Source organism: Chironomus tepperi, unplaced genomic scaffold, assembly GCF_022539635.2.
Source record: "Chironomus tepperi strain 1889 unplaced genomic scaffold, CSIRO-AGI_Ctep_v1 contig_350, whole genome shotgun sequence".
In the NCBI taxonomy this organism is placed as follows: Eukaryota; Metazoa; Arthropoda; class Insecta; order Diptera; family Chironomidae; genus Chironomus; species Chironomus tepperi.
In genome coordinates this window covers 29966-43896 of record NW_027226472.1, presented here as the reverse complement: position 1 = coordinate 43896, position 13931 = coordinate 29966, and the positions used below count along the sequence as shown (strand labels likewise).

The window sequence follows — 13931 nt, the reverse complement described above, 5'->3', positions numbered from 1 at the left end:
CTTTGTTTAAACAATTTGAAGAATTGACATAAAGTTTAAAGCAAGTATGAAGTGTGATCCGAGCAACACAAGTGAAGAAGGCTACATGGAGCTTTTAAAGCTCTTCTAAACAACAAATGGAACTTGATTAGCTTTGGTATCCATATGGACCCCAAACGGAGATGGCTTACATTCTGTATTAATAAAAAAGATTTCCCGAAGCCTTAAAAGCTCTATGATGGAACTTTCTTCATTTATGTCGTTCGGGGAAGCAAGTATGAAATGTAAATATAAAAAAAAGTTCTAATAACTTCTTACAACTTAGTTCTATCTGGGAGATAAACTATAAAAATCCAATTTTTATCGAACACAATAAGTAAATGACCTCGCACTTAATTTTAATACAAAGAAAAAACTTTAAACTTTTTTTTTTCACAATGAAGTGTCCACGATAAAAACAGCAGATGCTCTGCCACATTGTGTAACAAAATGAGGAAATTTACAACTTTTTTTTTTTTTTGTTCATTTATGTAAATTTTTCTGCAGCTACTTGAAAATCATTAAGAACTTGTTAGTGATGGTTGAGGGGATGTTTCTGGTGCACTGTGCATACTGTTAGTTTTTTTTTATATTTTTTTATGTTGCATTATAATTTTTATGACTATTAAAAATTAATGTTTATTCATAAATTGTATGAACATCAAAAAATTTACATATTTTCCGCTATGCAACTTATTTTTTTTCCCTCAACTAGCATATTTTTTTCCACTCATATATTTACAGAATTTTCTATTGTTGAATTCGTATGCAACTCAATGTTTTCATACATATTCAATATTTTTCATTACAGACACACGAGAGAGATGAGCTGTGAATGGAAATAAATATGTTAAAAGTCCTCGTGTTATTGATTGGGGGACTTAAGCGCAATTTTTGTCCCTATAAGTCACATCCAGACCTAATAAACAAGATCCAGTGGGATTCTAATCACTTCCAGACCTAATAAACAAGATCCAGTAGGATCCAAGTCACTTTTAGACCTAAAAAACAAGATCCAGTAGGATCTAAGTCACTTCCAGACCTAAAATACAAGATCCAGTAGGATCCAAGTCACTTCCAAACCTCATTCAAAACTTAAACAGGACAAAAAACGTGAATTTTGTATCAAAAATTGAAAAATCATAATTAAAGCATTTAATCACTTTTAGACCTAAAAAACAAGATCCAGTAGGATCTAAGTCACTTCCAGACCTAAAATACAAGATCCAGTAGGATCCAAGTCACTTCCAAACCTCATTCAAAACTTAAACAGGACAAAAAACGTGAATTTTGTATCAAAAATTGAAAAATCATAATTAAAGCATTTAATCATGATTTTAAGCTACAAAACCAAAGGATAAGCCAGTTACTCGATAGTACAGAGCAAATGCTTCAAACCGGAGTTCTCAACGATGTCTGGTTACTGAGATCTTGCTTGTTACTCACCCAGTCGATCAAAATGAAATTTTAAGCGCCATTTTTTGTCAAAATTCCACTAAAAATTTTCATATTGGAAATGCACTGTGTACTTATTGATATGAATTTTTTTTTGATACTCTGACTTCAAATGCACTTCATTCATCATATTGTCTGATGCTGTTGAAAAATGCAGAAGGAAGCGCGATTTGCAGCTTATTCCTTGATACTTATACTATTTTTTTTTATTTTCTGATTTTTTTTGAGCTTTTTTCAAATTGAATTCAATTCTCTTTTCAATTGACTTAATATGTAGTAAGCATAGAAAAAACAACAAAATAGCATCAATTCGAATGGAATTCAATATTTGTGAAAATATTTGATTACATAGTGCTATACTATTGTGTAAATAAAATATTCTGTAGAGGGATTTATGTTCTTGAAACGAAAGGATTGTGATTAATATTTAAATGTGGAAGGAATTTTTTGACTTTTGAATAAAGCTTTCGTGTTATGCGGTGTTATATAAAATTTAGGAAATTTTATGGATGTTAGGAATTTCAAAATTTAACGGTTTTTAAAATTCAAAATTAAACAGTTTTGTAAAAATCAAAATTTAGCGATTTTGTAAAATTCAACGATTTTGTAGAATTTAAAAGTGAACGATTTTGTAGAATTCAAAATGTAACGGTTGATGTGTAAATCATATGTAATCAATGTGTATTCATAAATCAATATGTAATTGGTATGTATCAATCTGTGAATTTTACGCATCAATATGTAAATGACGTGTAACGTTGTGTAATTTCGATTAAACTTTGATGTGTATATTTTTTAACTGACATACATCACAAAATGTGTAAAAATTCAAGTATGTAAATGACTGATGTGTGTCAATGCATCCAAATCTGTGAATCATATGAATCAATCTATTGGATAAGATAATAAATTTAAAAAAGCCATAAAATCCTTAGTTACGATTTCGTAAAATTTTATTTTGACCCAAAAAAAATCATTCATTCACGCAAATAATAATTTTTTTTTTTATTCATAAAATGGAAATATGCTAATTTTAAACACAATATTTGAATTTCTACGATACGTTTCAATTTTTAATTCTTTTTTTTTTCACTTTTTTTTAATCCAGACATTAAATTGTAAAATTTTGTTTTAGTATTTATTATTATTTTATATTAATTATAATTCTTAATGACGATACTTATTACTTATGAATTATGGATTATTGACGTGTTGAGAGACATTTCTTTTCGCCAACTTCAACATTCCGCTCAATATTTATTGATGCATTCTCGTGGATGACTAAATGAACTTTTTAATTTTTTTGTTATATTCGACTTAATTAGTCTTCTTCACTTCGTTCAGCATCAAAATATGTGACCCGTTGGCGTTTATTATTTCGTCTGCTTAATCGTCGTCCTGAGTCGTGCGTGTTTAATGTAAAGCGCTGTGTATGCTTTCGGTTTGTTCTCAATTCTTTTAAATTTGAGTTCTTTGCTTCGTCAACTTTCTTCATAAACTTTTCAATGAGATCTGGACAGCTAAGGTTCTTTTCTGGTTCCCATGTGTCATAGTCACTGCTCCAACGTTTCCAGTGGACTAGAAATTCTCTGTTGGATATAGAATGATAAGAATTTTATTAGTTTAGGTTTATATTTAAGTATTTAGGATTGTGCTGCTTGATTTTCGTGCCTTATGTGTCAACTGAATAGACCTAATGCACATTTTGGCAAGGAAATTGTGAGATGACAAGCCCATCTTGTCCATTACTTAATAAATTCATCCAAGTCAGCACATCCCACAATAGAATACTAGAGATCCAGTAAAACCTACCTTGATCCATCCTTCTTCATTCGCATCTCTACGATCCTTTCAACTTCATACTCTTCTTCGCTACCTTCATCATAAGGTGGTTCGTCCTCATCATCTCCATCTGAATCACTAACAGAATTGCCCCGCTTTTTGGCCGCTTTAGGTTTTTTACCAGTTTTACCCTTTTTCGATAGTATATTCTTAGGGACTTCAACGCTGTGCTTCATGTTGTACATTTCAAGGATATCAGGACATGATAATGATTCATAGGTCTCCCATGTATCGTGTATTGGTTCATAATTCTTCCAACGGATTTTGTACATCAATTTGCCATTATAAAGGCGGTGTCCAACAATATTTTCCACCTATACCAAAAAATTATATGATTTTAATTAATTTATTTTGATCATTTCTGACATAAATCATTGAATTTTACCTCGTATTCCTCCTCAACCTTATCGTTTTTTGATGATGGAACTAAGGCAAATGATACACGTCCTTTCTTTTTCGTCCCTTTTTTATCCTTTTTCTTTTCAGTGGCTTTCTTTGGCGATTTTTTTCCCTTTTTTGCTGGTGACGCCGACTTTTTATTTTTCTTAGCTAGCGGCTCATCGTCACTAGTACCTTCATTTCCATCATTTTCATTATCGTTGTCCTTTGCACTTTCGTAACTTTCTTCTGATTCAGACATGGCTTATTGTCAAAACAAACTATTAAGTTATTTATCAATAAAAACAATTCTGTTTTTTCTCTCTTTGAAAAAAATATAGTTTGGAAGTGACTGGATGTGCTGTGCCTTAAAGCGCTTTTTATAGTCCGTTCTGCGAGAAAGTGCTTAAATTTACTTAATTTTACTGTTTCTGCTTGAATGGATATTGAGATCGTAGAATATTTACTTAAAATTGAACTTAAGGCTAACTACTTTCCTGTCAGACTTGGAATTAAGCATGCTACACTAACAATTCAGTATAAACAGACAGAATGTACACAAATGCTCAATATTTACGCAAAAATGCTCGATTAAAAAAATTCAAGATGGAGAATTCAAAATTTTTTTGACCGTTATTTTTCATAACACTTGCAAAATTATCCAATTAGCCAATTCCTCTTATTCCCTCAAAATTAGATATCCTGGCTCTTAACTACAGTTCAACATCAACTTTATACCTCCTACACCTGAAATCCTACACACCAAAAGACAGCTTCTTACTCAAGTTTCCTCTATTAATTCAATTTTTTCATATTTTTAAATACATTTAACAAATTTTGTATGTTTACAATCCAGCTTGTACACCAAATCCTGGACCTGGAGGTTCTGAGGTTAATGAAGTTAATCCAGCTGCTGGCTCTGAAGCAAAGCGTCCATTACGTGGACCAGCTTTTGGTTGTTGTCCCTTAGCCAAGCTGTCTAAAATTTCCTCTGTATCTTTTACAGACAAATCTTCCTGCAATTTTATATTGTGGATGTTAAGGATTTATGTCACTCTAAAAGATAATAGCTACTCACATAATAATCATCATTAACAGCAATCATTGGAGCATTAACACAAGCACCTAAGCATTCAACTTCAGAAATTGTAAATTTCATGTCTTTGGTTGTCTCTCCAACGCCGATTCCTAACTTTCTCTTACATGCTTCAAGAATCTCATCAGATCCTCTAAGCCAACATGGAGTTGTGGTGCAAACTTGGACATGATAAGTTCCAGTTGGTTTTCTCAAGAACATTGTATAGAAAGTAGCTACTTCGTATACACGCATATTTGGTAATCCAAGAACTTCTGCTACTTTATGCATGGCTGAAATTGGAAGCCAGCCGTGTTGACGTTGAGCTAAATCCAATAATGGAATCATAGCACCTCTTTTGTGTCCTTCTGGATAATTATTAAGAATAGCCTTTATGCGTCTCTTATTTTCATCAGTGAATTCAAATGGGATGTTTGGATTATCTTCTGGTGTATCACGATGGACAAATAAGTTGTCACTGAGATTTGTTGCACTTTTGCTAATGCATCGAATGTTTCGAGCCTAAAAGAATTTTTTGTTAATATTTTTGTTTTTATATAACTCAATTTTTTTGTAAATAAAGCACGAACTACTTGGATTTTGATTATTCCTGATCCGGAAACTGATTATGATACTTACAATGCTTGGAAATAGCAATTTAGATCGTGACAACATCCTTTATTTTGCTTGAAAATCGACGATCAATGCAAAATTTTATTAGAAGAGAAACCCTTGTGAAAAATTACAATGAAACATTAGATTTGAAATTTTTTCGGCCGTTATGTTGATCAAATGTGTCTCGGCTAAAATTTTGTTTTTAAGTTTAAATTTATTTTGACCGTTATTTAAAATTCAAATGTAAATTAAGAATTGTCACCTACAAAACGTGTTAAATTGTACAGAATTGCTTTAAACAAGCTCAACCATCGTACTCGACATCTATTAACACCAGATGAAATAACAAAAGCATGAAAATAAAACAAAAGCTGGAAATTATTCATGAGCAATTATTACCTTTGTGGTCACGCTTCACTCCCGATAGAACTAACTCTAGAAAGAAAAGAGTGATGAGGCCCAAACAATTGACATCACAAAAAGAGTGATGAATGAAAAATTGTAGAATGAATGCTAGCATGTGCGAGATATGATTCAATGGATAAAGTTTTTTTGTTCAGCAAATGAGGTCAGCAGCAGGCAGGGAGCATGCAATATTTATGAGCATAAAAAGCTACTTTATATGCTAATAAGTATGATATGTGTCATAAAAAGAAAATGAGTAGAAAAAAAAATGAGTGGAAAAACTTTAAATATTTAGTGAAGGAAAAAATTGTGTTGTATCGTTGATGGTGCAGAACGTCGTTTTATGACTTCCGATGTAGAAGTTTTGTTGGCGATTGCGACATGTATTGTTGATGAATATTTTTGATATTCGAATTTGATTGTTTACAGAGAATCGAATCGAATTTCAGTGGATTTCTCAATTTTTATCGGTTTTTCAAATTTCAAAAATTTCAACGGTTTTCAAAAATTCAAATTTTTTACCGGTTTTCAAAAATTCAATAATTTCAATGTTTCTCTAAAATTCAAACCCATTTTCACAAATTTAAGTTTTAAACGGTTTCCAAAAATTCAAATTATTCACGAGATTCAAAAATAGAAATTTTTAGCGGTTTCCAAAAATTCAAATTATTCACGAATTTCAAAAATTCAAAAAATTTGACAGTTTTCAAAAATTTCAAACAAATCCAATGGTTTTCAAAAATTCAAAATTTTTAACGATTTGCTAAAAGTTCAAATTGTGAAAAAATCCCAAATGTTCAAAATTTTTTGGCGGTTTTCATAATTTCAAACTTCAAACTGTTTTGTAAAATTTAAAAATTCTTATTTAATTTTTTGAATTCTAAACTTCAATTCCTCAACATTTTCGATTAAAATCAGCCTGCTACCCAGCCCCCAGCACAAATAAATTGCACTAATGAGAAACACAACATAAATTTTTAGTAAATTTTGTACATGACAACGGCAAATATTGACATAAAAAATCGAAAACTTAATTTCCTGTGAAGAATATAACTCGAACACAATTTGAAAATGAAAATAAAAAGGAAAAGAATGGCAAAAAAAAGATAAAAGAAAAATTTCACTGACGATAAATTTTTTTCTTCCTTCTTTTTTTGGTTGAAACATTGAAATTCAGACCAAAAAAAGAGAGAGTGAGACAAGAAGAAAAAAGAATGAAAGAAAGATCATTTGCTTAAAGCCATAATTTCCTTTCCGCTTTCTTTCTTTTTTTGTGTGTCGAGATTTATTCCATTCAATAGATATATTCCTATGCTGTTTCTGCTCAATTCAATGTTTGTAGATGTCGTATATAGGAGGACAGGAAAAAGGACGAACAGAGGAATTATTCTATAGGCTATGGAATCGATAGAATAATGTACTTAAAAACCAATTTATGAGTATTTGTTCTTATGCTGTAAGGAAAACAATGAATAAAGGAACACACAAGAAAACTTCTCACACACAAGAGCTTTTTATCTACTTTTTCATCCCCGAACCAAAATAATGCACACGAACAACATCTCACGGACGTTGATTAGGTATTCTGGACGCAACCTTAATATTTTTTTTCTCTCTTTCTCTCTCTACTCGACATTCAACTTTTCCTCTATTTTATTGTCTTTTGTGAACTTATGTTCCTTTACGATAAGTATATAGAGATGAAAAAAAGTTAATTTATTGCTGATAAGACATGTAACTAGTATAAATTATCTTTTTGAAAGCAACGGATTATGAGAATTTTAAATTTTAAAAGGGTGTGAAACTATGAATTTTAAAATTTTTGCTGCAGAAATTCAATTTAAAATTCAATAAATAATTTCGCTGGATTTTACAGAAATTCTCAACGTACAGCAGTAGTTATCTTGAAGATTATTGAATAAATCACCGTTAGAAATACAAAGGAAATGGAAAACAGAAAGAATTTTGAAGCAAATCATTAAAACCTCAAGAATTGGAATTTAAAGGAAGTTTTGGCGCCAAATTCAGCAACATTCAAAAATCATTAAATCTTCAAAGTTAAAATGGACAAATTCACAAATCTCCGAAAGTCATTAGGAAAGACTAAACGTTTGCAATATTAAAATAGCCTCAATATAACAGCAATAAAGTGGCAAACTTTAAACTTTTAAGCAATTCAACTATTTAAAGATTCTCAAGAAGCCATTCATAAGAAAATTAAAAGATCCAAGCGTATAGAAGAAGCATAAAATCAACACAATCTTCCAAAAACGTAATGAAAATTCCCAAAGCTCACTGATGCGAATGGAAAAAAAACTCCGAATACCGCAAAGAAGCTTTTAAATTTAAATTGCACAACGACACCAGAACGAACGGAAAACTAAAAAGAAATAATGAAGAGAAATTATATCTTTAACAAAAATGCCACGAATGTAAAGGATGTGAATTTCATGGTGATGAAGATTATCAGAATGTAACTTGAGCAATCGTTTGCCAGTCAATAATTTACTTTAATTGTATTACGTCACGTCTGAATGGATATAAAAAGAAGTAACGAGGAAAATAGATAATTTGGCAACCGCAAAGTTTTCATTCATAAACAACATTACCGCGATAAACTCATTAATGAGTTATTACATCATAATTAATTAAGTAAATTCATTAGGTATGTACTCGATGGCAGTGCCTTTGTCAACACATGGATGTGGAAAAGAAGGAGAAATTTAATTAAATTAGTGGAAAAAGACAAGGAAAATTGAGTCACAAACAAACAAGAAAAGAAGGAATGGAAGCTCTTATGCCAATAAATCTGTAGAATAAACTGCCATCGATTTCTATTTATATGAGAAGATTGGCAGCTTTTAATGATTGCTCATTCTACCTCCAAACCACATCGTCACGTCTGTTATTCTCCCCATTCTTCATCTTGCTACTCGGTGCTGTATTATTAAGCCTGAAATCTAAAATTGAAAGAGCTTTTAACCGCGTAATTAATGTGAAACTTTTGGCGGTTTTTTAAAACGCGATGAAAGAAATTAAGAAGTCTAACATTAAAATTAAAATATCAAAATCTCCTCCTTATGCTTTTTTTTTGAGACTCGACGATTCGATGCTTGTCGTAAAAGCTAAGTTTTCTCGATGCCCGAAATATAAGAGAAAAGGAATATAATGAAAATTGGGTGTAAAGAAAAAAGTTTTTAATGACTTTGAGTGCTTTTAATTAGGTCAGAAAAATAACTGTGGAATAGAGTATGATGATGAAGTTATTGCTATTCTGCACCAGAAGTTGAGTTTGGTTGTTTGCTGTTTACTGAATGATGCCAAAAATTATTAATATTCAGACAATTTTAGCTTGCGGCAATTTTAAATTGATATTGAAAGCATTTACTCTGTGGGATTTTGTTTGAAATGAGCTTGATTTGTTGATTGGATTTGTGAGAGATTGGTATTGGAATTCTATATTTAATTTGTCAAGAAAGCGTCATTTGTAATTTGAATTAAGATTTTAGAAACATTCAATTCTAACTTCCATAGAGCATTATTCCAAAACAATCAAATTTGAATTTCAAATGAGGTTAGAACATTAATTTTCAGTTTTTAGGTTCTAAACAATGCAATTTTGATTCTAATCTGTACTTAGTTCTTTATATAATTAATTTCAACAACACCACTGCGTCCAACTTTCATTTAATACCCAAACATTCAAAGAAAAAACACAAAATTGAAACATTTTACAATCCAGTCCAAAAAAACCATCAAATTGTCATCCGACTCCACTGAAACACTTAAAAAATCTAAAGAATGTTTGTTCCAATAAACTCTGACAATTCATTTCTGTTATTCATCATCATCAAGCAACATAAAACATTTAATGGAATGTAATTTTATTTAACAAAGTCTTAAACAAAAGAAATGAAAATCTTCAGATTCCTCGTTGGGGGACGTTTGTGGATGATGTTCAGCTCAAGTCCAGCTTTTAGAGGAAAGGTCAGTATTGTAACAATTCCATAACAATTAAGGTATTGGGATCCAGGATAAAGAAAAGTCTAAAATTCAAAATTATCGCTTGACGTCAATTGTAAATCGCCTATTTTCCTCGTCAACAATCTCAATATCATGTTCGTTTGTTGTTGTTCAGAATGTTCAATTTAAAAAGGATGATAAGAATCTCTAATCAAGTAAAATAAATATTTTATTCATCTAGAAGTAATGTACAATAGAAGATTTATCCCCTCAATTCGATGAACTTACAGTCTTTTTGTATTTGATAATAAATCCACGATTTACTCACTCAAGTGCCTTGCTATTGTTATGAGGGGAGTATCCAGATAGTAACTGCCGATTGTCAATACTGAATACATTTCTGGATACACCCCCGCACTTACTACATCATAAAATGTTAATAAATGTTAAGAAGCTTTTTATATGCCACTAAAAAATATACACAACAACTTGATGATGGATGAATTGACTTTTATGTACCTGTGGGAATTTGTAAGTCGATATACTAATGGAAAATAGGTCACAAATCAGGCTGTATTGCGTTTATCGTGCCTGACATTTTGACGTGAAAATGCTCCTGAAATCGAAGAAAATGGAAGCAAATGCTGAAGAATTCCCTGTGTGGAAAGGAAGCTGATGTGATGTTGAAAATGATATGACATGGCATGGCATCCCGGTAGTTGAAGGTATGATATTTGATTCTTTTGAAAATTATTCGAGCGGCAATATTAAAATGTCTATTGTTACTTAAACTTAATATAATGCTTTTCTGAACCTATTCATGCTTATTTTAAGCAACAATCAAGGATTAAGTTGTAGATTTAGTACTCTTTGGAGTTGTAAAACAAAAACATTGGAACCTTACAAATGTCATTTGCTAACTAATTTGAAATTATTGATCAAAAACATTGAAACCCTACAAATGTTTTTACCAAAATAATTTGTAAGGTTTTAAAATTCAAATTTTTCCAAACCGCTATTTTCTTATTGACTCAGTCAAGGTACAGTACTTCTGTATTTGCATCTTTTAATCAGAAAATAATAATCATCCTCCATTCATACCGCACTTCCTTACCTGTAAATTGAGAATTAAGAATCCAATTATCTTCAGCATTCTCCATTAATTATATGAATGACGCAAAAGCATCGCCTAATTTTTCCTTGAATCACCTTTTTAAAAAAACAGCAAATTCATGCCTATCGAACTCAAAATTAAAGCAGGCATGTGCTATAGAGCACAAAAAGCATCTTCCTAACAGTTTAGCGAAATGTAAAAAGTATAAAATTTCTCTTCTGAATACATCAAGGATAAGGATGGAAGATAAGGGTACGGTGAATCTATAAAGCAGCTTCAATGCTTTTCAATGTATTTTTAACAATTTTCACATTCTTATCACCTTTTCATGATGCACGTCTGTAATATAAACAGTAAATATATCTATTTTCAGCCTGTATGCCCAAACATAATCCAAAAAGATTTTAAACTTTTATTTTTGTGTAAAAACAATTTTTATTATTTTTTTTTATTTATTTATTCTTTTTTCATTTTTGAAATGTGCCATAAATCTGTTTTTCATAAATTCTTAAATGTTAAAATTTTACAAATTGCATCAAAATTGTAAAAAATAAATAAAATCAAATAATAAAAGAGTTGACGGGAGCTTAAAAGCGTCATTCTCAAATCCATTCGATGGGGATTTTTTTTTCGCATTCGAGGATTTCATGCAAGCTTACGTTTTTTAATTAAAGTTAGTGTTACAGTAATTGATTTTATTTAGTAATAAAAAAAATGGAAATTGTTGGTTTCTTGAGTTTATAAATGCTGTTGCCTATTGACAGGGTTGGGGGTAATGTAAATGGGTTCTTAGCATCTTGTGGAATGTCGTCTTAGCTTACGCAGAGTTCGAAGTCGACTAAATTGTCAATTGACAATTAGAGTTGATTAAATTCCATAAAATCCAAGAAAAATGACTGATTTTATAAGCAAATGACAAGTCAGGAAGCTGTAGATCTTACAATTACAAAGACTAGCCACTTCTCGAGTTGAAGCTTCTCATTAAACATTCAAAAACTCAACTCTGTAATTCATACAGCAATTGAGATTTTCATTGCATTTGAAGGAAATAAAAAAGAGAAACTAGAAAATGTCATGGCTTTCACAGCACAATGCTATGCAAATAAGGAATGAGGAACTGAATTATGAGACTTGCTTTAAAGACGTCATTCAGAACTGAATGTTATTATTATTATTTTTATGAGAAATAAATGCTGGATGAAAGAGTTCTTTTTAAATTAAATAGAGATTTAATGGAGAATTGCTTTAAATTTGAAAGTGAATGATTGTGGAAAGCTTTAAGATTGAAGATATAAAGAATGGATTTTGATCATTAAAATCCCAGTTAAGGGTTACTAAAATGAACAGGATTTCGATGAGAAATCTTGATCCTGCATAGCTTTTCCAGTTTGGAGAAATCTTAGTGTCCAACTTTTAGATCGAAAGCTTAATGTTTTTAGAATCGACAGAATTCTAAATTCTTTAATTGATTGAGAACCATACAAATTCTAATTATATTGGAATTGAATGGATTTATTACCATTTAAACGATTGATTTCAGAGTTGCAAAATTAGCACCAGTCACATGCAAAAACCGCACAATTTCTTGATAATTTGTAAGGTTTTGTAAAAAAAAAACCTGCACATTATGAAGAAATTGTACGGTTTTCGTTTGTGACAGGTGCCTGTTTTGCAACTCTGAATGATTATTTTTAACTTGGTTGAATGGTTTTGATTAAGAAATTCAAAAAAAAAATCGTTTTAAAATGTGAAAAAGCTTCTAAAAAAGCTTTTTCTTCAATTATGCACCTGATTAGAGTTAAAAACATTGTTAAACTCTCCTAAAAAAGCCTTTAGCAGAGTTGTGAAACGGCCTGATTTTATAGGTCGGCCAAAAACGGTGGCCGATAAAATCGATGAACGGCTGGCCGATTCTCTCGGTCGCCGACATCGGCCATCACAACTCTGACCCTTTAGCTATTCAGATCACTGTGATCCACTACTTCTGTAAGCGATTAACGAGTGAAGTTGCACCAGACCTTTCCACTCTTGTTAAACTCTACATTAAACCCTATTACACTCATAACATTGAGGGAGCCAACTTCAGTCATCATCAAAGGAAGGCCACGAATCACAAAATGTATCCTGTACAGCCAGATCCTGTGCAGTACTAATTAAGAATTCAAGACAAACAACAATTTCCATCACTAACTTTAATTTACCAACTTTTGATGTCCATCCGGATAACAAAATGACAAAGAAATCCATTAAGAATCAGAACAAAAAAAGAAATCCCCCCAAAGAATTGATTTTTCCCATTCAATTAAGCGCACCTCAACTATTCAACATGTATCATCTAAAAAAAACTTTTTTTTCCTTCTTTTCAAACTAAATAACTTGATTTAAAATTTCTTCTTTCCTTTCTTCCTTAAAAACTACGAGAACACAAATAACAACTTTTTTTTGCAGATGCAAGTGAAGGAACTAACTTAGGAAAAAGGAGATGATTCTTGCAAGCTTTAAACTTTCTTTCTTGAATCTCTTAATTTCATCTATAAATCGATTTTATCGTTTCATCTCTTCCTTCTTTATAAGCATCATACGGTATGAATGTGAGGAAGGAACATAAAGGATGGAAGCAAAAAAAAGATTGAAATGAAATTTATTGAAACTAATTGAATATCATCTGCAATATTAATCTACCATGTGAAAGATAAACATTGAATATCATCGTTAAATTAAGTTTCACGGAATAAGGAGCAGTTCCAATTTATGAACGTAAAAAAGGAAGAAATAATAATGAAAATTTTAGGAAATTCAATAAATGTGGAATGTTACATGCAATTCAATGTGATTAGCTTGGTCTGATTTTTTGGGGATGTTAGATGAGCTTTTGGAGTCAGTTTGGTGCTTCAGTTGGGTATTATTGAGGAAATTTGAGACTGAATTGTCTGAATGACTCTCAAACTAAATGCCCTCGAAATAAGATCAAGGAATTCGGAGACTGCCTTGATTTCGAGATATTGTTAAAGTACCTAATTCAAACTATGCTCTGTGACTTACTACTGAATATCCTTAAAGGAAAAT

At 31.1% G+C, this 13931-nt stretch overlaps 2 protein-coding genes across 2 annotated transcripts; both read right to left on the bottom strand.

Moving 5' to 3' along the window:
* Positions 1-2509: 2509 nt before the first annotated feature.
* On the bottom strand, positions 2510-4071 carry LOC139094152 (chromobox protein homolog 3-like). Its single transcript, XM_070645098.1, has 3 exons — positions 3701-4071; positions 3286-3629; positions 2510-3062 (listed from the first exon to the last, which is right to left on the bottom strand). The coding sequence occupies exons 1-3, from the start codon at positions 3953-3955 to the stop codon at positions 2795-2797; spliced, it is 867 nt and encodes a 288-aa protein (XP_070501199.1). The 5' UTR covers positions 3956-4071; the 3' UTR covers positions 2510-2794.
* A 396-nt stretch (positions 4072-4467) lies between these two features.
* On the bottom strand, positions 4468-5514 carry LOC139094150 (NADH dehydrogenase [ubiquinone] flavoprotein 2, mitochondrial-like). The gene is made up of 3 exons (XM_070645096.1): positions 5408-5514; positions 4772-5290; positions 4468-4709 (listed from the first exon to the last, which is right to left on the bottom strand). The coding sequence occupies exons 1-3, from the start codon at positions 5441-5443 to the stop codon at positions 4539-4541; spliced, it is 726 nt and encodes a 241-aa protein (XP_070501197.1). The 5' UTR covers positions 5444-5514; the 3' UTR covers positions 4468-4538.
* Between the last annotated feature and the right edge of the window lie 8417 nt (positions 5515-13931).